This window comes from Agelaius phoeniceus, chromosome 1, assembly GCF_051311805.1.
Source record: "Agelaius phoeniceus isolate bAgePho1 chromosome 1, bAgePho1.hap1, whole genome shotgun sequence".
Lineage (NCBI taxonomy): Eukaryota > Metazoa > Chordata > Aves > Passeriformes > Icteridae > Agelaius > Agelaius phoeniceus.
Window position 1 is genome coordinate 146,923,847 of NC_135265.1, and position 19,630 is coordinate 146,943,476.

The window sequence follows — 19,630 nt, forward strand, 5'->3', positions numbered from 1 at the left end:
GTCCTTGCAGGGCTGCCTCTGGTGTCAGCAAAGAGGGGTTTGCAAAGGTTGATATATGAAAAGAAATTTTCCTTCTTCAAAATGTTATTTTTGATATAAGAAAGAAAACCTTTGCCTTCCCTCCATTTTATATGGAAATTACAGTCTAGTAGACAATTATGGAGGGAAAGATGTTTCTTTCTCAGCCCCCCCTTCCATTGTTGGACTGACCTGACCAATCCCTGTTACACTCCCTGTGCTGGTGTTTGCCAGGTGTCTGCCAAATGTCTTCCTAGCTGTGACAGAGACTCCCTGAGCTGTTCCCAAAGCTTTCTACTTCTCCAGGCTCTTGAAGCCAGGCTTCATGAAAGCCTGGAAGAATTACATTAATGTCATCACATAGAGCCCTGCAGCCTCGGTTATGCAGAATTGGTTATCTAAATTCTGGTTTCAGTGTCCAATGAAGGACACTGAAAAACAACCTTTCAAGAAAGAAGCAAATAGGGTCCAAATTGAAAACAACTTCTGAAAATAGTTTAAATCTAGTCTGTTAAAGAATAATCTCCTGAACTCATTGGGAAAGTGAGTCAGTTGAGTCAGTGGTTATTTAGTTGCAGCTTGCTTATTTTTGCAGGAAGAAAAAACAGGATTTAAACAGTATCTTTAATCTGGCATTAACTGAAACTGAAGGCACCCTCAAACAGAAATAAGGTTCTGTTGCCTGTCCATGGAGAATCATCCTTAAGCACAAACTGCCAAGGAGAAGGCTGTGGTATCTATTTCTCTGTGTCTCTGAGCCCAGCTTAAATGCTTCATGCAAGATCAAACACAAGCCATGTTTTAAAGGATAGGAAGCACTTGAGCTCAGCAGTCAGGAAATGGAAGAGCCCTGGCTATCCTGGAGGTCAAACCAGATGGTCTGACAGATACTTCTGGCTGGGAACTGTGTGCATCTGAGCCTGGAGAGTGCCTATTTTTAACAAATAAAATATTGCTGTACAGCTGGCTCTTTTGGGAAAGTAGAATTCTAAGGACATTTCCTTGCTCTGACTGTTTGCATTAGATGTCTTTTGATCTCATTTTTGGGTGGTGTTACTGTAATTGCTGTTTGCATTGCCTAGAGCATGGTTCAGGGCACACAGCCTGCTCTGGCTGCAGCCATCAGAGAAACCCCACGCGCTTGCAGGGAGTGCGTGTGTTGAGGAGACAAGAAAGAATTTAATTTTCAAGTCAGTTTGGGAAAAAACAAGAGATCGTGATGTGAGGAGAGGAAGCTGCGTTTGGGTTTGCAGAGTGTGGGTGATAAAATCTAGTTCCCATGAAGTTTCTAATCATTAGATGTGTTCTGAATAATTTTTGAAATATTTTGCAGAAGTGAGTTTCCAAACTAAATGAGGAATCAAAAGACATTGAGCACTGCAGCTTACATGGCAATTGTCTTTTCCAGATATGTTGTGAGACAGGTACAGAGTACAGTGATAGCACTGTGGTGGGTTGGCTCTGACTGGACACCAGCTGCTCACTAAACCTGCTCTGCCCTCCTCAGCTGCCACGGGAGAGAAAATAAAATGAAAATCTCATGGGTCAAGATAAGTACAGGGAGAAATCACCCACTGGTTACCAGCACAGACAGGGAAATCAAACTAATTTATTTTAATTAGTTTAATTTGTTACCAATTAAACAGAGCTGGATAGTGAGAAGTAAAGCATGATTATGACCATCTGGGATTTTCCATTCTCACTCTTCCTCACAACACTGCAATTATTTCATTTAGACTCCCTCACTACCAAAATATGGCCAAACAAACCAAACAGAGGTCCATATATTCTATTTAATCATCTCATCAGAACAGCAGCAAGAGCTTGTGGAGAAAGAAGTGGGAGGGCCAGGATAGCACCAATGAAAATCTGTTGAGCTCTGATGTCCCAAAAGAAAAGTTTGCAAGAGCCACCAGCCCCAGCTCAGCTGGTCACAGCCTGATAACAAAGTGAGAATTCACCTTCATGTAATGCTAATTTATCAGCTTCTCACCATTGTGAGCTGCAACATTTCCTGCTATCTGAATTTCTACTGTGTATCTGAGCCTCTAATATTGAAAAGAGAAATTAAGAAATGTTGGCAATGCTCCTGGTCCCTGAACTAAATAGTACCCAAGGCTTTGACTCCCATTTTCAATGCCATCACTTGCAGTAGGTGCTATTGCTCAACACTGTAAAGTTCCTCCTATTCCTATGAATTTTGGAGAGCAGTGTAACGATGCTGTTGTGGATTGTGTAAAGCAGCTGCTACTGCTTCTTCTTTCAAACACTTTCGACTGGGTCGATGTCAAAAATGTCAGTGGAACTTCCTCTGTCTACTCCTTCCCCCTTGTTGTGGGTCTGTCTGTAAGGACAGCTAAAACAAGAAGTGTGTGTGGCTTCAGCTCCCTGTTAATCGCTTCTAAATGATGCCCCAGTGATGACAAAGTGACTATTGACTACAGTTTTATTGTATATGTCATTTTTTAGAGGTTCACTTTCAATAAACAACTCTGCTGGAATAGCAAAGATTTCACTTGTTAGTTTTAAAAGTGAATTTTTTAGCTCTTGTGTTCATGGGTACAGGAGAATTCTTGGAGAATTAAATACCAGAGGACTAACAAAAAGAACACAGTGTTTGTTATTCTTGAGCTGATCTCATGATTTTTGGTTTTCTGATTCATGATTCTGTCATGTTGATGGTAGCACGGGTGTCATGTAATGGAAACAAACAGGCCCTCCACTATTTCTGCTTCTGCCTAAGTAGTACTATTTGTTAGAGTACACAAGTCCTCCATTATTGGTTTCTTGGACTAATCAAACAAATAATTATGGGAAAAGAGGGAACTACTAAGTGTAGCTCTGTTATTCTCTCTGTCCTGAGCCCAACCTGTAATGTGAATTCAGTGTTTAGGGAAGATTTCTGTTTAATGTGAAAACTGCAAGCTCAAAGAAAGAAAGAAAATTAGTTCTAGGCAGTACCAGCTTCTATGCTCACTTATTTGTTCCTGAAGGGTTTTGCTTTTTTTTTTTTACAACAATGAAGAAACAGTGACCCTGAATTTTGATGTGCATTTGTAAAGCAGAGAACTGGTACAGTTTTGCTTGCATAACTTTTGCTCTAAGAGAAGTCATGTTTCTAAAGCCTGGAACAAATTTTGGATGCACCTTGGAAGGAAACATAATGGTGTTGTTTCTAAATACTCTTTGAATGATACCTTGTGTTTCTCTATCTCCTGCTTCCAGTCCTAGCAAAAATTAAACATGGTTAAAAGTAGTAGATTCCACATCTCTTTCAAATCCCAAAGATTTGGTCTCTTTCAAACCCCAGATGCAGGACTTGCTTCCTGAATATGGGTGTTACCAAAAAAGCAAACTGAGAAAGTGGCCATTTAGGTGGAAAATGGAAGAAAAAGTACAGAATAAAGAGCAAATAAACCTAGTGTAACCACTCACAGAAAGAAGAGAAAATATCCACAGCCAGATTGAGGCTCCATCAAGCTCTCCTCCCCTCAGAAATGTATTTGCAGAAGTTTGGGGGTTTTGTTTTACTCATTGAGCTTTGACTATATTTACTGACAGCCCATACACATCCCTTGCTGTGACATGAAGATTTGCCTGCCCAAGCTTTTAGTTCTGCCCCTGCAGTAGAGAACTTGGGGGACACTTCTATTCAGAACCTTTGCAGTCTTTGTTTTGCTCAGTACATGACCTCAGGGCAACCTTTCAGGTTGTAGATATCTGAAACAGGGAAACTTTGCACAGCTTTTAAAATCTCCAGGAGGAAACATGTTCAAAATCAAGCACACACAAGGATGTTTTGCTTGGTCCCAGTGAATTTTGGATTCCATATATCATCTGATTTCAATTCTCTTTCCCTACCAAACTTGGCATTTTAAGACAGCAACTTCAGAATTTCCACAGAAACTGACACTTTCAAAATTTGTGAAACTTTTGGAGTTTAGGGAACATAAATCCTTTAAGATTTTATTATTATGTTTAAAATTAATACCATTTGGAGGTACTGGATACTTGATAAACCATGCTGAGCCTGTTCAGATCTGATGTGGAAGAATATGTTTGCCAGATTAGTGCATAAATATTGTGCCGTCCTGGATTTAATTTTCTGCTGTATTGAGGGGGCTCATAATTCCTTACTCCTCATGAAATGCAAGGAAGCTCCTTTTCTGAGGGAAGCTGACACGGTGTGTTATCCCTTTTCTAGTCTTACTCATCATAAATGGATCTCACTCAGTGTCCTAGGAACCCACCCACAGATAATCTCATCAGAGATATTTTTCTTTCTCTCTCATGACCAGCTGAGTCAGTGTACCTAGTCAGCAGCTGGCAAATATCATGCCTTACAAACACAAAATAGGCCACTGCAAATCCTATGAGAGAATAAAGCCCATTGCTCACTTGAGTTCTCATCTAGACTGAGTGCTGAAGTGAGGAATAAGACCAAGTGATGCTTATTTCTTCTTCTCTCGTTCTTCCACTCTCTAAAACTCAAGATGGCTCTTACAGTAGCCCAGATTAGAAAATTAGGTTTTTCCTTTGCTTATCTGCAACTATTTTCATCTCAATCATGAAGCTAATAACAGTGCTTGTTTTCCAGATCTGCTTAAAAAGAAGAGAAACCTATCAGGAGGGTAGTATCACTGGAAATTCTGCATGCAGTGAACTAAAAAGATTGTCTCTACACCCAAACCCAAATTACCTCTTTGTCACTATTTTGGCAATTTCTCAAGTTGTGAGCAATGGTATCCCATTGGTATCAATGGCTCTGCTTGTTTGAAATATAAAAAGTCTCGTGGGTGCTGGCCAGGGCTTCACAGAGTTCTTTGGGCTCAGAGGTTTGAGACAATTTCAATTTAAAGATTTGCTGATTGGTTTTTGTTTCTTTTTAACTTGCTTTTTAAGACTTGTAGTTATGCTTTGAGCAAATTCAGTAAGAAGTATGTTAATCAGTTCAATAAATTGGGGTCTATCATACCATGCATCTGGGTTGTGGGGTTTTTTAGAGGACAGAGCTAATTTTAGCAGCTATTATCACTAAATGATGCAAATGTTTGGAAATTAGTCATTTGAACCATGTCAGAGCTATTTCAACCTGTCTGTTCTAGGTCAGATCTTATCAGATTTAAACTAATTTATCTGCATTTGCAACAACTATTTTTCATGTTTACTCAAAAAAATTGTGCCATTCTTTCTTGTTAAGAACATTTGCTATGTTGGCACAGCTGTAGCAAGAATACAAAGAGTCTGGGGTAGAGACTGGACTGGAGCCTGTGCTCTGGTTTTGATCTTCATGCTCTGGTTAATCTTCTGCAGTTTCCTTTAGTCTTTTGTTCCTACTTCCTCAGTTCATAGCACCTCCAGACCCTCACTGCTCCCTGTGCTAGTTATCCTTGGTTTCTAGCCAAAGTTGATTTATACTCAATGTGGATACTTAGTGCACATTTGTCCTTCCACCAGCATTGTCCCAAGGCAGAAATAGATCTTCTTTATGGACACCACACCTGCTCTCTGTTCTTGTTTATCAGAGCTTTGATAAAACTCCATTTAGTCTCCTCTTGTAAGATGGGCTCTCCATTCCCTCACAGCACCTTCTTTAAATCTGCTCCTGTCTCAGTGTTTCTCCTTCCACCAAGGTTTTCAGAAAGATTTGTGATTTGGTTAGAGACATAATATAGATACTTAGACCTTTTCCAAAATAACTGTGGCAGAGCTGGAAACAGCCTAACTGACCCTTCACTCCTTTGCTTTGATCTTTAGAACTTGCTTATTTTAATTTAAAAACCAGGGGTTTATGTTCTGCAGGTGAAAAGATTTTTCTTCTCATCTTTTGTACCTGCACCAGGGAACCAGGTGTTCTGACAACATATATTGACTGATATTGTGGGTTTTTTTCTAGGGAGGCTCAGCTTTTTCTCCAGCATCCATAATTACTACCCAGAGGGCACAGACCCAAGCAGCAGCCCTGGCTGAAGATGTGGGATGCCCTTCATCCACCAGTGAGGAAATTGTAGCCTGCCTTCGTCAGTTGCCTGCTCGTGTCCTCAATGATGCTCAAACTAAGGTACAACATAGCAAAGCAAATGCCATTGGCAAGAAATCAAAAAGTTTCCATTCATACAAAGTTGTGAGAGAGAAACCATAAAAATAGTTTAGTCTGAATCCTTGTGAAAGAGGAACTGGACTATTTTTGGTGGAAGGAAGTTGCTGTCCATGACATCCAGCCTTGAGCTATGAATAATCACAATTTGATTCTCCTTTAGACTAAATTCCTTTTACACTGATTTAATCATGTCTTCTGAAATAAATCTAAAATTTTTTTAGTTTTTTCCCTCCTTTTAGTTCCCTCTAGCCTGCCCCTGGGTGTTACTCTATTCTGAGTCAAATGTCTGCAGCTTTAATAACAGAACTTAGGCAGAAAATGAAGCAGGATGGGATGTCAGTGTTCAGTGTTTGAAGTGGGAGGCTTGTGAAATCTGTAGTATAAATAAATCGAGAGATGGATCCTTTACCCACACATTAAAACACCCACCTGCATTAAATTTTCCAATGAGGACCAGCATGGAGTCAATCCCTAGTTTAAAACAACATTTTTATGACTATAAGACTATCATTTCCCTTGGCCTCTTCAGTTTGTTTCACCTACCGAGACTGTCAGCAAAATCATTGTTTCCTGCCAATGATGAGTTTGCACTTATATTACCTGGTCACTTGTTCACTTGAAGGGAATCAATCAGTTGAATTAAGCATAAATAAAACAAAATTAAAGGGCAAGCTGAATTAACTGCCCAATTCTTGCTCTTTTTTTTTTTTTTTTTTTTTTTTTTTTGCCATCATAGCTGCTGGCTATAAGTGGCCCATTCCAGTACTGGGGTCCAGTGATAGATGGAATTTACCTCCAGGAACCTTTGGCTAAAACCCTGCAGCGCCCTCGGCTTCAGAAAATAGATCTGCTCATTGGAAGTGCTCAACAAGATGGTCTCATCAGCAGAGCCAAGGCAATTAAGGTAGGAAGACACTCACTGTTAATGAGCTGATGGCATCACTGTGATTACAGTAATGACTGTAATCACATGCAGCCTGGAGAGATGCTTTTTGATTTCTACAAGTTGTGAATTATGCTCCACAGAAATATGCAAATGCATTGTCCTTCTCCAGCTAGTCTTGGTCAGGATGACTAATGACATAATAATATGTATTGATTAATATTTCTGTGGGAGATACAAAATGGTAAGAGACCAGAAGTGATTTAGCATTTATGCTCTACTGTCTTTAAAATCCTATTTATATTTCAATCTCAGTAGTATCTCACAAAGATGAAAGCAACTTAACTAGAAATTTCTTCACTGTGCTGCAGGATTAAATCAGCATTTTGAGGTTTATTTAGCAACCTTTTCCTCTTGTCTTTAGCAACCTTTTTTCCTTTTGTCTCCTAGAAGTGCATTTTCTTGTACAGATGATTCTGAGTATGGACTAGCTGTTGTAAGGAGCAGCACTGGCCTGATGTGTGGTCTCAGGTTTCCGGACAGAAACTGGTGAAATCAAAAAGAATTTCATCCGTGCTATACTGTCTGTTGCTACCTTGCAACAGGATTGTTGCAATACTTCACCTCTTAGAAGTCACTGAAATGTCCCAGCTTCTCTTTGCTGGTAGCCAATAGCACATAGACCAATTTCATTCAGGATTAATGGCCCACCTGAATTAAAGTTCATATTACTTGTTTACTCTCTGTCAGAAATTTCTTGATCTTTTTTTCATTTCTTTTTCTCTTTTGGAATCAATTTCAAGAGAAAGTCATAGGAGAAAGGCACAGAAGGTATAGTGTGATGCTGGAGGCCTGAAGATAATAATCAAGACCCTCTGAGAGTGGAATAAACCTCAGTGACCTCACTACAAGTCCTGTGATGAAGACAAGGAAGTGAAATTCTTTCCTTTACCACTATTTCTGCATATGACAGTTGTCTGCAAAATTGAGATGAAATTCCATGCTGTATTAAAAATTTTGCTACAAATCATGATGTTGATGAAACGCACAAGTGCTAAATCCCAGCACTGTCAGCTTGACATGAAAAGAAAAACACTTACAACTGAGAGTTCAGTAGAAAAATGTTGCCTGTCCAAAAATAAAACTGGAAATATCTTTTTTATTTAAAGGCTTGAAGAAAATAAGATTGGAAGGGAACTCAGTAAGTTGGTGCAACTCAACTGTAAGAAAGGATCACATATACTAATGGTTTTTAAAAATTTCCCTCTATTTCTATTTTCCTGTGGCTTCAGGCTTTTAGGACTTGAGGGAATATGAATGCTTTGGCCAGTCTGTATTCCTGTCTGGGTTGTTTTCTTAAAGACTTGCTGCAAGGTTGAAGTTTCCTGATTTCTCCCTTGTCGACACAGTTAGGGTATTAATTGTTGGGAAGCTGTAATGCTCCTTCCATCACTGAGCTGCTTATAAAGATGCAATCTCCAGGTCCTCAGCAGCATTTCTGTGTGCTGGCCATGACCATGTATGGTTGCAGTCAATCTGATTATGAAGTCCTGAATAAGCCACAGACATATTTAGCTACTGTGACAAAATCTAGTGCAGATGGTGGTTGTTACTTGGAAGTCTGTACCCCATTTCCTCTGTCATAAATGTCATAAGAGATCTTTAACCTGTGCTAAATGTCCTCTCTCCACAACAGACCTCAAAGAAGGATTTGGGACAATCCACCCTGTATCCCAATCATCTACATAATTAATGTTAAGGGTTCCTTTGAGGTAAATCTCACTTGCACCTCTCTAGGAATGGCCAAAGCTGGTTTTACTGGTACACTCAGGCATGTGGGAAGGCTTAGCTGATGGACAGAGCACTGAACTGAATTTTGGAAACCAAGGCATAATTACTAGTTTGCCTTTGAAAGTATTTCATCTGTTCTAAAAAGAGGGAAGCAAACCTCCCTGGGGTGAAAATTCACCTATGGCTGTGCTCCTGCTCTGCAGAGAGAAGATCTATGGATGTATTTCAGTGGACAAACAGAGCTGAAGGGTGCTCTGACAAGCCTATGGAATTGGCAAAGTCCTAATTTCCATCTTCTTTAGGGTGGCTAATGTCAGTGTAGACAGTACAAAGAGTGAGGGTTAAATGTTTTTCTACTGCCTTGCTCCACCAGTTCCTGGGAATAACTGTGCTGGACAATTCTGTCAAGGACTTGTTCTATTAATCCTGATTTCACTTATTACTGATTCTGTAAATGGTAAGGAGACATTTTGAACCATTTGGATGTAAGCAAGCTTGAGACACGGTGCAAATCTTATCACCTTAGACTGAAGTTGCATGCAAGTGTTATAAACTCTTTGCACTCTTCACAAAAAAGTGGAAGTGAAACTCTAGGCTGCAACCAGACCAGAAGGTGGAAAATCCATTTGGCACTGTGTTGTTCTGTGGGATCTCAGTGGCCTTGGGTTGCTCTGGGTGTCTCTCTGCTCCCACTGCAACACTGTGTATGTGCCTATTAAGATCTTTGCTATGAAAAATGAAACAGAAAGACAGAAGGCGCCACTTATGTGCTAGCAAAACATTTATGTTTGATTTGCTTACAATTAAAGGCTGAGGTCTCTCAGTGATGTTTGCAGCAGAGAGTATGCTCATGAAATGTCCATTTTATGGCATTCACTGAAATGCTTATTCATGTGAACTGAGCCAGATTCCTCACTTCCTGGAGCACTTCCTACTCATCCCCAGTGCAGCAATCACAAGGTTGAAACTAAGTGGGAAACAAAGCCGAGTTTGTTAAGGGAATGGCAAGTGGTACCATAATGAACTATTATGTGACATATGGAGTGGTTAAGCCTGAACCCATTCACTGCAATTCCCATGGCACACCTTCAGGGAATATTAGCTTTGAGCAGTCAGAGATTAGGGCAGCTGAGCAGAAACCTCTAGAAATGTTGATTTCAATTCCCAACTGGACAAAAATTTTATCCCTGTCCTATATGTGATGGTCAGGTGGGAGGACCTAATGGCCTTAAATTTATGGATTCACTGATGCTGCTCTATGTCTGTGTTTATCTCTGTCTGAATGGAGATCAGTATAACCCACTCTGTGTCCTCCATATGTTAAGCACCTACTATGTAATCTCCACATTGCAAGGATTTAGTTGAAAGACTGAGGTGGTATTTCATGTGTTTCCTTTCTTTTTCCTTCCCTCCTTAGTACAATCTAGTTGGAAGCAGAACCCAAATCCAGTACATAGGGCAGTGGGTAGATAAATATCTAGTTTATTTACCTCGTGTAAGCAAATGGATCTGTGCAGAACAGAACTACCATCCTGCAATTTATTGCAGTCAGTTAATTTCTTTATGGAAAAAGGTATTCAGCAATATACAACAGGTGATAGATACGGGTATATTTCTTGTAATGACCAGGGAGAAGTGTCTCCATAAATGCCATCAGTGAGAAGAATGGGCTGAACTCTTTACTTCATATTGAAACTAGTTAGAAACCTTGGAAGACTGCTGAATGGTGGCAGGTCTTTCACCATCTTTTGTGACAGTGTTTGTCAAATGCCATTTAAGGCCTAAGATCTGTACATACACTGTTAGCATTATCACTGTTTCAGTTTGTTAAAAAGTGTATTTTGCCTCTTGGAAGATGTAAATATTTGGTCTACCTACTGCTACAATTTCTTTTTAAGTAAAACACTGGGCCAGTTTTACTCATATGCTCCATAAGCTATCCTGAAGCAAAAAGAACAGTAAGCAGTATTTAACTCATTATTTAGGCAATGTTATGATGTTTTTGAATCATCAGAAGAGTAGAAAGGAGTGCATGTGCTGCCTTTAAATATTTTCTTAAATAATTTCTTAGAAAACTTGACTATAACTCTGAGCCAATTCCTAATGCTTCTTTAAAGGTTAGCAAAATGTAAATTATTTTACATGATGTACAGCTGTTTCTATTAATCTGCTAGCAGCTGTTGTATCTACTATGATTTGAAAATTGTTCTTTGGTCATATATTTTCTAATGGGAACATATGTTGGACATGGAAAATTTGTTGAATTGAATCAATTTCTGAGAAGTTAAAATATTTTGTCTTTTTCATGTTTAATGAATTTTATTTTGAACATATTGCTTTGGTTTTGGCTATCATGTTTAAGTCAGATGTTTAAACTATACTGTAGCCAAAGCAATGCTTGAGAAATTGTTTCAGGTTGTGCTCTTTTAGTGCTGTTTGAGGGATAAAAATTCTTGCCATCTTAAAAATGCTAGTTCTGTTTATCATCCATCTCTGAGGACTATTAAGCCCTCTTTCATCTGAGTCAACATGTCTTGAGGGCCCCACAATATTATAAATTATTGCTGAGAAAACTCTGAAAAATTGCAGAGTTTTGGGGGCATTTTGAAGACCACAGAAACCTGTACATAGGCACAGTGAACCACAGAATTGTAGAACAGAATCATAGAACACACAGAGTCGGAAGGCACCCTTCAAAATCATTGAGTCCAACCTGTGTCCCTGCACAGGACAGCCCGAGAATCACACCCTGTGCCTGAGAGCATTGTGAAAACACTTCTTGGAATCAGACAGGCTTAGTGCTATGCCCACTTCCCTGGGGATCCTGTTCCAAAGCTCAACCATCCGCTTCCTGACCATCTTTCTTCAGGAAAGGGTCAATGTTATTTCTACACTGCCTCTTTTCATTAATATATTTGAAAAAAGCTTTTTATTGCCTGTCACATTTCTGGCAGCTTCACCTCCGCTTGAGCTTTGCCCAAATGAATTCTCTCCCGACAGTGGAAAGCAGCATTTCTGTGTTCTTCCCATGTCACCTGACCTTGCTTCAGCTGGGCCTACACCTTCCTTTTTTCTCTTATTTCCAAGAGAAGATCCCTGTCCAACCAAGCCAGCCTTCTGCCTCTTCTCCTTGACTTCTGACATTAAATACCCAAGGCCAACCACACTGAGTCAGATCAGTGGCAGTTCAGCACAAAATGCTGTTTTCAGCAGTGGTTAAAAGAGACTGCTTATAAGATTAGGGTAAGCAAATCTGATACTTCTGGTAAAAGCTCCCCAAACCTCTAGCACTTTACAGCTCAGGGACTTCCTATCCTGAACGGATCTTTCTGTATTTAATAACAAATTATTTTGGTTTTCATTTTTTTTACTTCAAAAAATCATTGATGAAACCTAATTTTCACCAATTTTTGCCATTTACAAAAACATTTGGCAGGGAGTTTGTCGCCTTAACCATATGTTGGTGTATGATGATCCATCTCCTTCTCTGTGGTTTTCAAACATAACCTTTATTTGATAATTGACCATTGATGAGAGAGTGATGGATAAGTTCCTAGGTTACATAATCAATACCCTAAGGTTTTTTTACTTTGTTTCTCTCTGCTTTAAGTATCTATGACAAGAGTAGAACAAGTTAACAAATCCCTTTCAAAAAGCCAACAAAGTGAAAGCACTGCATCAAAGTTGCTTGTATGGGTTCATTTATACACAAGAGATTGGGCTTTGCTCTGCTACTGAAATATATCTTTTCTTACATGCAACTGCTAACCCCAGTCTTCAAATGAGACATTCTTAATTAAACAAAGCAATGCTTCTGCTGGTTAGTAGGAACCCAAAGTGATGTGTGCCAGAGTTGTGATGGAAAAATTGCTTTTGAATTCAGTGAACTTGCAGTCAGGCCTTCAGTGAGCATTTCTATTTTCTGCAGAAGTATATGTGTCCTTGCTGGTTTTAAGCTGAATGATTTTGCAGGCAAGAGTGCTGTGCAGTTTCATATGTGGCATTTGTGCACATGAGGTGACGTGTCAGGAGCGAGCTCCCCATCTTTTTTGGAGTACAGCTGAGTACATTACTAAAGCTGGCACCACATGACTCTTTCACATTGCATGGGCCAAAATCCAGCAAAAGAAGAATCTATTAAAAATACAAGGCAAATTGCCAAGATCTTCCTGGACCTTGGGATACTTGGTAGAGTTTTCAAATCCCTCAAACTCACTTATTCAAAATGCACAGAGTGTTAGAATACTAAGGACAAACCTCACCCTCAGCACATGGGGACTTATTTTCCATCTTTAATTTCTGTGACTCTACTGAAAAGGTATAATTCCATCTGTACTTTCTGTATGGGGTTGTGGAAAGACCTTCTAGCAGCATGATGAAAACCAGCTGTGGGCCATCAAAATAATATATTAAGTAAAGCATCTACAGTAACTAAACTGGGCAGACACTGTCCTAGTTTGCATCAAATAATAGAGGTGGTTTGACTGCCCAAAATAATAGAGGTGGTTTGTTAGATCTTTTTCTCTGGGGTTCTTATTCAAGTTTCAACCAATATGCACCTATATAGTGCCTCTTTAGAAAGGACTTCATGCACAGAAAAGTTCAAGGTATATTTTTTTTTGTTTTCATGAAGTTGTTTTGTTTCTGAAATTAAAATATTCTTTTTTTCAAAGTGAAAAGTTTCAATAGATAACAGAAAAAACTTTCTCAAAGAAAGATGCGTTGAAAAATTCCAGCAGTCTTTAGCTTTGGTAAAATTATGCTTGAGTACAGAAGTTTGGCGCAGAAGGTGGTCCTTGTGACATGGGCACTTTGCTCTGGGGAACTTGCCTTTATGTTAGGAAAGGTCACAGATCTCAGGAAAAAGGGCATTTCCCTGTTGGTTTCTCTGAAAGGCCCTAAGGGTTATGAAATTTGAAGATCATGGCTGTTCCCTGCATTGGGAGTTGAAGGAATGGAATTTCTCTTCCAGGTCTAAGGCAGATATTATTCCAGAAGGGACCCAAATAGAGAACTTGGAGCAGCCATGTTCCTTTGTAGGTGTTTCCAGAAGAGGCAGAGTGACATAGCCATGAAATGGCCTACACAGCATGTTTGCTTTCTGGAATTTTCAAAGGAAAAGAGCAGTAACTCCCTCTCTCCCTTCTAGTTTTCCTTCATGGAGATCATCAGAAAGGCAGCACTGGACAGACCTGCAATGGAGGACTGTCCCTGGGAACCCCTTCTGTGAGAGCCAGCAAGATTTCTGTACTATCAGAATCCATTGGCACAGCTTGCTACCTATGATTTGGACCTACTAGATCAGGGTTTCTGTACTATTGTGAGTCCAGAGGAAGCCAATATTTGTCATTGGTGACAATTTTGGGAAAGCAAAAGTAGGACTGTCCCCTACTCAATCCCCCAGGAATCAGAGATCACAGCAGAGAGGACTTGTTCCAGCAAAGGGAGATCTGAGCCTACATTGTTCCTAAAAAACTTATCTTTTGGTTTTGTTTCTGAATTCCATGTATGCACTTTTTTCTCAGAAATTTGAAGAAAGTCAAGGAAGAGCCAACAGCAAAACAGCCTTTTATCAGGCCCTGCAAAATTCTCTAGGAGGAGAAGAGTCCAACTCATTCATTGAAGATGCAGCTACATGGTATTACTCCCTGGAACACTCAACTGATGATTATTCATCCTTTTCCAGGGCGCTGGAAAACGCCACCCGGTAAGAAAGTCATCCTCGTACAATTGTGTGATTGGAGTTGAGCAAGGCTTGTTTTGCTTATCTAAAGTGTGTATTTATATTCTGAAACACTTGAGAAATTCTTATGTAAATGAACAGAAAATGGGGAATATGATTTCATTTTCTCTGAGGTTTCCAATGTCATTGGTAAACAGATATTGAACTGATTTTTATGCCTTGTGAAAAGTTTGACATGTCATTCTAGAACTGGGTATTGAGTTCAGACTACTAATACTTCTTTTTGCATTTTCATGTCATAGATGTCTGGGTTGCTTGCACACTGTGCATCAACAGTTCCTTGAATTGTCTCATCCCTATGACAGTAGAATTAATAGTCTGCCTTTTATTCCCAGTCTCCTAATTATACAGTCAGATACTTTTTCCTGATGGCCAAATTTGAAAACCTTGACTTCAGCAATTACAATAATATTTTTTTTTAATTATGAAACCTGAAAAATACATTTATTCACAATGTCAGGCATGACTTGAAGCCATTTCCTCTTGCTTGTTACTTTGGAGAAGAAAGTAATCATCACCTCAGTACAACCTCATTTCAAGTAGTTGTAAAGAGCAAAAAAGTTCCCCTTGAGCCTTTTTTTTCTCCAGGCTGAACACCCCCAGCTCCTTCAGCTGCTCCTCATCAGACTTGTGCTCCAGCCCCTTCCCCACTCCATTGCCCTGCTCTGCACAGGCTCCAGCACCTCATGCATGTCAGCAGAGGAATGAGCAACTTGCCTGCAGTAAATGCACTCCCATCCTTTGCATTGAAACATTGCATGGACCTTTGGGAGGTGGAAGTTGTAAACTTCCTGTTTTCTGCCTCTGAGAAAATTCAGAGACTGGACATGTAAGTGGAACAGATTTTCCAGAAATGAATCAAAAAATTATTTCCCTATTCTTGTCTCTGCTTTATGAGCAGATTCATTGTGAAAACTCTTTACTTTTCTAATGTGATGTAGCTTATAAACTGGTGACTTGAATCCAAATGGGCCTGTCCAAGATGTTCCACCTGTGTTTTGAACTGAGACATCATAGCTACAGGCTTCTGGTGTCTGCACTCTCAGTGTTTTCTGTCCCACTGTGAGCCTCTCCACAACACCTCAGAGAGAGGATTTTCCTTTTATTCCTCCATCAGAGCTGCAGAACATTGCTCTGGGAGAGCCTTAGGAGCAGGAGAAGAACAGAATCCAAGATTCTCTGGGAAACATCTGATTCAAAAAGAAGACAGTCATTTCTGAGTGGTCCAGGTGTGCTGGTGCACTGAGGTCATGGAGGAAACAAGCCAGAGGGTTGTGGGCTGAGCTTTGTGCCATTTATCAACTCACACATCTTGCCACATTTGTCCTCCTTTGTAGCCTGTCCCAGGGATGGGCCTCCCATCACCATGACACTGGGACCATTGCCTGCAGTACATGCAGAAGCACTGTGGTACACGGGCATCAAAGCCAGAACTTGTCTTCAGTCTCCTTCCATCACCACTGTTACCTCTGGGGGAATATTCTTTAGATCAGTGAGGTTTTAAGCCATAATAAACCACTGTACAATTTACATTTAAACCATTCTTCCCACCCAGAGAACCTTCTATAAGGAGCTGTTTTAACACAGGGCTGTCACATTTGATCACTGGCATTCAGCCCAGGGCTCAGTGTGGTGCAAACATTGACTTTTGCAAAGCTGCAAGGGTTGGCACACCACACATTTCCAGCAGGAATAGGATATACCACACATTTCCAGCAGGAATAGGATATACCACACATTTCCAGCAGGAATGGGATACACCACACATTTCCAGCAGGAATAGGACACACCACACATTTCCAGCAGGAATGGGATACACCAGCAGCTCCTCAGGCTCAGCAGCCTCCTGGGTGTAGGGATTACCTGCTCCTTTATGATATGAGGCAAATACCTCAACTAAGGAAAGAAGTGAATGGTTTATTCCTGGCCAAGCAAAAGGATGAATAGTGAGACAAGGGCATCTGATGATACTTTGCTTCAAGCACTTTGGAAATTACTCCAGCTACAGCAGGAAGTGAGGTGAAACAGTAGGTACAGAATGAGAGTCACCTATATCAGCATCACATATGTGGTGGAGAAAACAGGGTTTTTGATTTTTATTTTTTTTTTTGATGTTTGGTTGGTTTGGTTTTGGGTTTTTTCTCCTTAGTTTTGTTTCTTTATAACAAAAAACTTACTACCAGCATAGATGTGTAAGCCAAGAAAAGTTTTATGTAAGGAATTAACTGCTAAAGTTTTAACAGGATTACAAAGTGTGATAAAGCAACATAAGTGGTTGTTATAAACTATATACATTGTGCATATTTTGTGGTTTTAAAATAATTCTGCTTTTAAATTTGTTTTATCTGCAATTTTCTGGTATTTTTTTCCCAAGTGTAAAATGAGTTTAATTTTCTTTTTCTTTCCTTTTTTTTTTTTTTTTTCCTTTTTAAAACTCTGGTATTCCATGCTTGTAAGAGACAGGCATTTCATTTTTGTGGTTACTATGCATTTAGGGTTTTTTTCATACTTCCTCAGAATAGCTGACTTTTTTCCCGCCCACAGAACCAACTGAGAACCCATTTTAAATGGAGAAATGTAACTCAAAGCATTTCTTGAGGGCTATTGCTCTCCCCAGACTCCCTGGTTTTCAAAGACCATCTGCTACTCTGAAGCCCCATGCTGGTAGGCGTGTGAAGAGCAGTAATTTTTGTTTCATTTGGGTGTTGTCAACCATAACTGTCGAAGAGCCCTGTGGTCAGTGAGCCCAAAGTTTGTGGTCTCACAGATGAGCTTAAAATAAACTCTGCTGAACCAAGATAGGTCCCCAAACTGTGCCTTTCATAACCATACCAGTTAAAAATAGCAACACGTTTTCATGCTTCTCTGATGCCATTTGTTCTTGCACCAGTGTTTTTTTTTTGTTTTTTTTTAACCTACCAAGTCTGAAGGAGAAGCTGCTGTTTCAGATTCACTAAACTGAGAATTGAAACCTCCCAGTTCCTCAGCAGAAATGTTTATGTGCACTCACCTAGGTAAAGGTATATAAACACCCAAAGCACGTGCTGGGTCCTCAGGCACAGGAAGAACGGCGAGTGGGGGTGCATGTGTATATAACATTGCCTTGAGGAAACACAGTGAGATTTATTGCAGTCAGGTCTCCTCTCTTCTACCTGCCCCTCTTGAACCACTCATGTTTCTTCCAGCTGCTGCTCACCCCACCTTCCAGCACCCCTTCTTGGGGCAAAGGAAGGTAGGAAGGTTTGGATACGTTTGCTTCACTTGTACCTTTTAGTCCTGGTGTTAAATTGACCATTTGACTTCCTCTTGTACTCTTATTGGTTAATCTTTCTCTCCCACACATATTGCACCAGGAATTCCATATTGATGCTCCCTGCAGGTTATCTTTAAAAGTGGTCTCTTATCTCTTCCAGTTCTGGAAACTCTACCCAAGAAATCACACAGATTCAAATTCAGAAATTATATTACTGATCCTTAAACCAGGAAATACATAAGACCTCTTATTAGATGCCATCACAACCTAGAGGTGCCATAAAGAACTTTAAATTACTATAAGCATGATCCCTTATAAACTAGACTAAAGTAGGATTGAGGTGTTTTTTTTTTTTTTTGCCAGGATAATTCTTATGTGTCAGATCTGGTTGGTTTACTATCATTGCTCAGCACTCCATAAAACAGCACTTCTAGAGAAGTGCTAGTCTTGTAGAGGGTGAATGTGGTTTCCTTCAACTTGAAGACAGAGATATGAGCTGTTTTGGAAAATTGAAGTAAACTATCAAGATAGAGAGATATCTGTTCCTTGTGGGGGTTCTTTCCTTTTTTCCTTTACATAACTGTGTCCGTTCTCTGCTCCTCCTTTTTTATCAGTGACCAGTTTATCACATGTCCCATCATAAACATGGCGAGTTACTGGGCTGCCTCTCAAGGAAATGTCTTCATGTACCATGTACCTGAGAGCTCCTCACAGAGCAGGTAAGGAGATGGATATTATTATGTTTCTTGGATTTAGAGTTTGTAAAACCAGGGCTGACTGGGCATGCTGTGGAATAAATGAATAGATGTAAGTATGTCAAATAAGCAGTTCAGATGAGCAAAGGAGGGATTGGTCTCTAATAAATTCTTTAACTCTGCAGGAATGCTTTTTCTGAACTGAGGCACTTCCCATTAGATATCTGAATTGAGTTTCCCCTTTCCAGCTTACCTACCCTGACCAGTTCCAAAGCCAGCCTTTCAGATTCCTACTCTGCATCTGATAAACCTCCCACAAAGAATCAGAATTTGGTCCAAGTCATCAGGAGTCCATGACTCTCAAGATAAATGGGATGTCATTTTCTAATTACTCAACATTCATTCAACACTGCCCTTTTTTGAGGTCAGTGCAGTTGTAGTCCAGTTGTACTGACTGGCCTTCAGTGTGGATGAGCTCAGGGATTTATTCCTTCCTGTGCCAGCACTGTGACTGCTGTTCTGCAGAAAGACTGTCTCATGGGAAGAAAAATATTTTTGCACACAAGCATTGGTGGACTCAGGCTCTGTGTCATCCTTCATTTTAGAAGCTTACTGGAAAGATTGTCAGCAGGACAAGCTGTATTATATTTTAGGCAGAAGGGCCTAAGTGGCTGTGGGAGATGCAATGTCTTGTTGGGCACAGAACAATCTGGCAGGCAGAGGCCTTTAAGGTGACATTCCCTGGCTTTATTTTAGACCCAACCCTTCACAGAAGTCAGGAAGAGGTGCTGATGTTTGCAGGCAGTGGTCAGCACTTTGGGCTGCCCTGTGACTCACCTGAGTGGCTCCTGCTCTCACAGGCTTGGTGACCAGAAACTGCAGTGACAGTCTCCCTTTCTGTTCCCTGAATCCCCACAGCAGGGCAGGAAAGCACACAGGGATGCTTATCCTCGTACTGGTTCCTTATGAGGAGGCCGTGCTTGTTCCCAGCCCCCTGGTCTGCCCCTCACCTCTCTCCAGGAAGGCTTTTTGAGACCTTTTCCTTGTTCTCAGGCTTCCTCCAAAAGGGCTTAGGGGAGGGATGGTGGATTCCTACTGGCACCGTTTGATCCTGTGAAGTTCCCTGCAAACTGCCTGGGTTTTTTTC

General features: G+C 40.3%; 1 protein-coding gene across 1 annotated transcript in view; it reads left to right on the forward strand.

Moving 5' to 3' along the window:
- TG (thyroglobulin) overlaps positions 1-19,630 on the forward strand; it is a 147,541-nt gene that overhangs the window by 112,271 nt on the left and 15,640 nt on the right. Inside the window, exons 42-45 of the mRNA XM_077173556.1 lie at positions 5,915-6,079; positions 6,855-7,022; positions 14,318-14,499; positions 18,403-18,507. Coding sequence (XP_077029671.1) covers positions 5,915-6,079; positions 6,855-7,022; positions 14,318-14,499; positions 18,403-18,507 — 620 coding nt within the window. The remainder of the gene's footprint in view (positions 1-5,914; positions 6,080-6,854; positions 7,023-14,317; positions 14,500-18,402; positions 18,508-19,630) is intronic.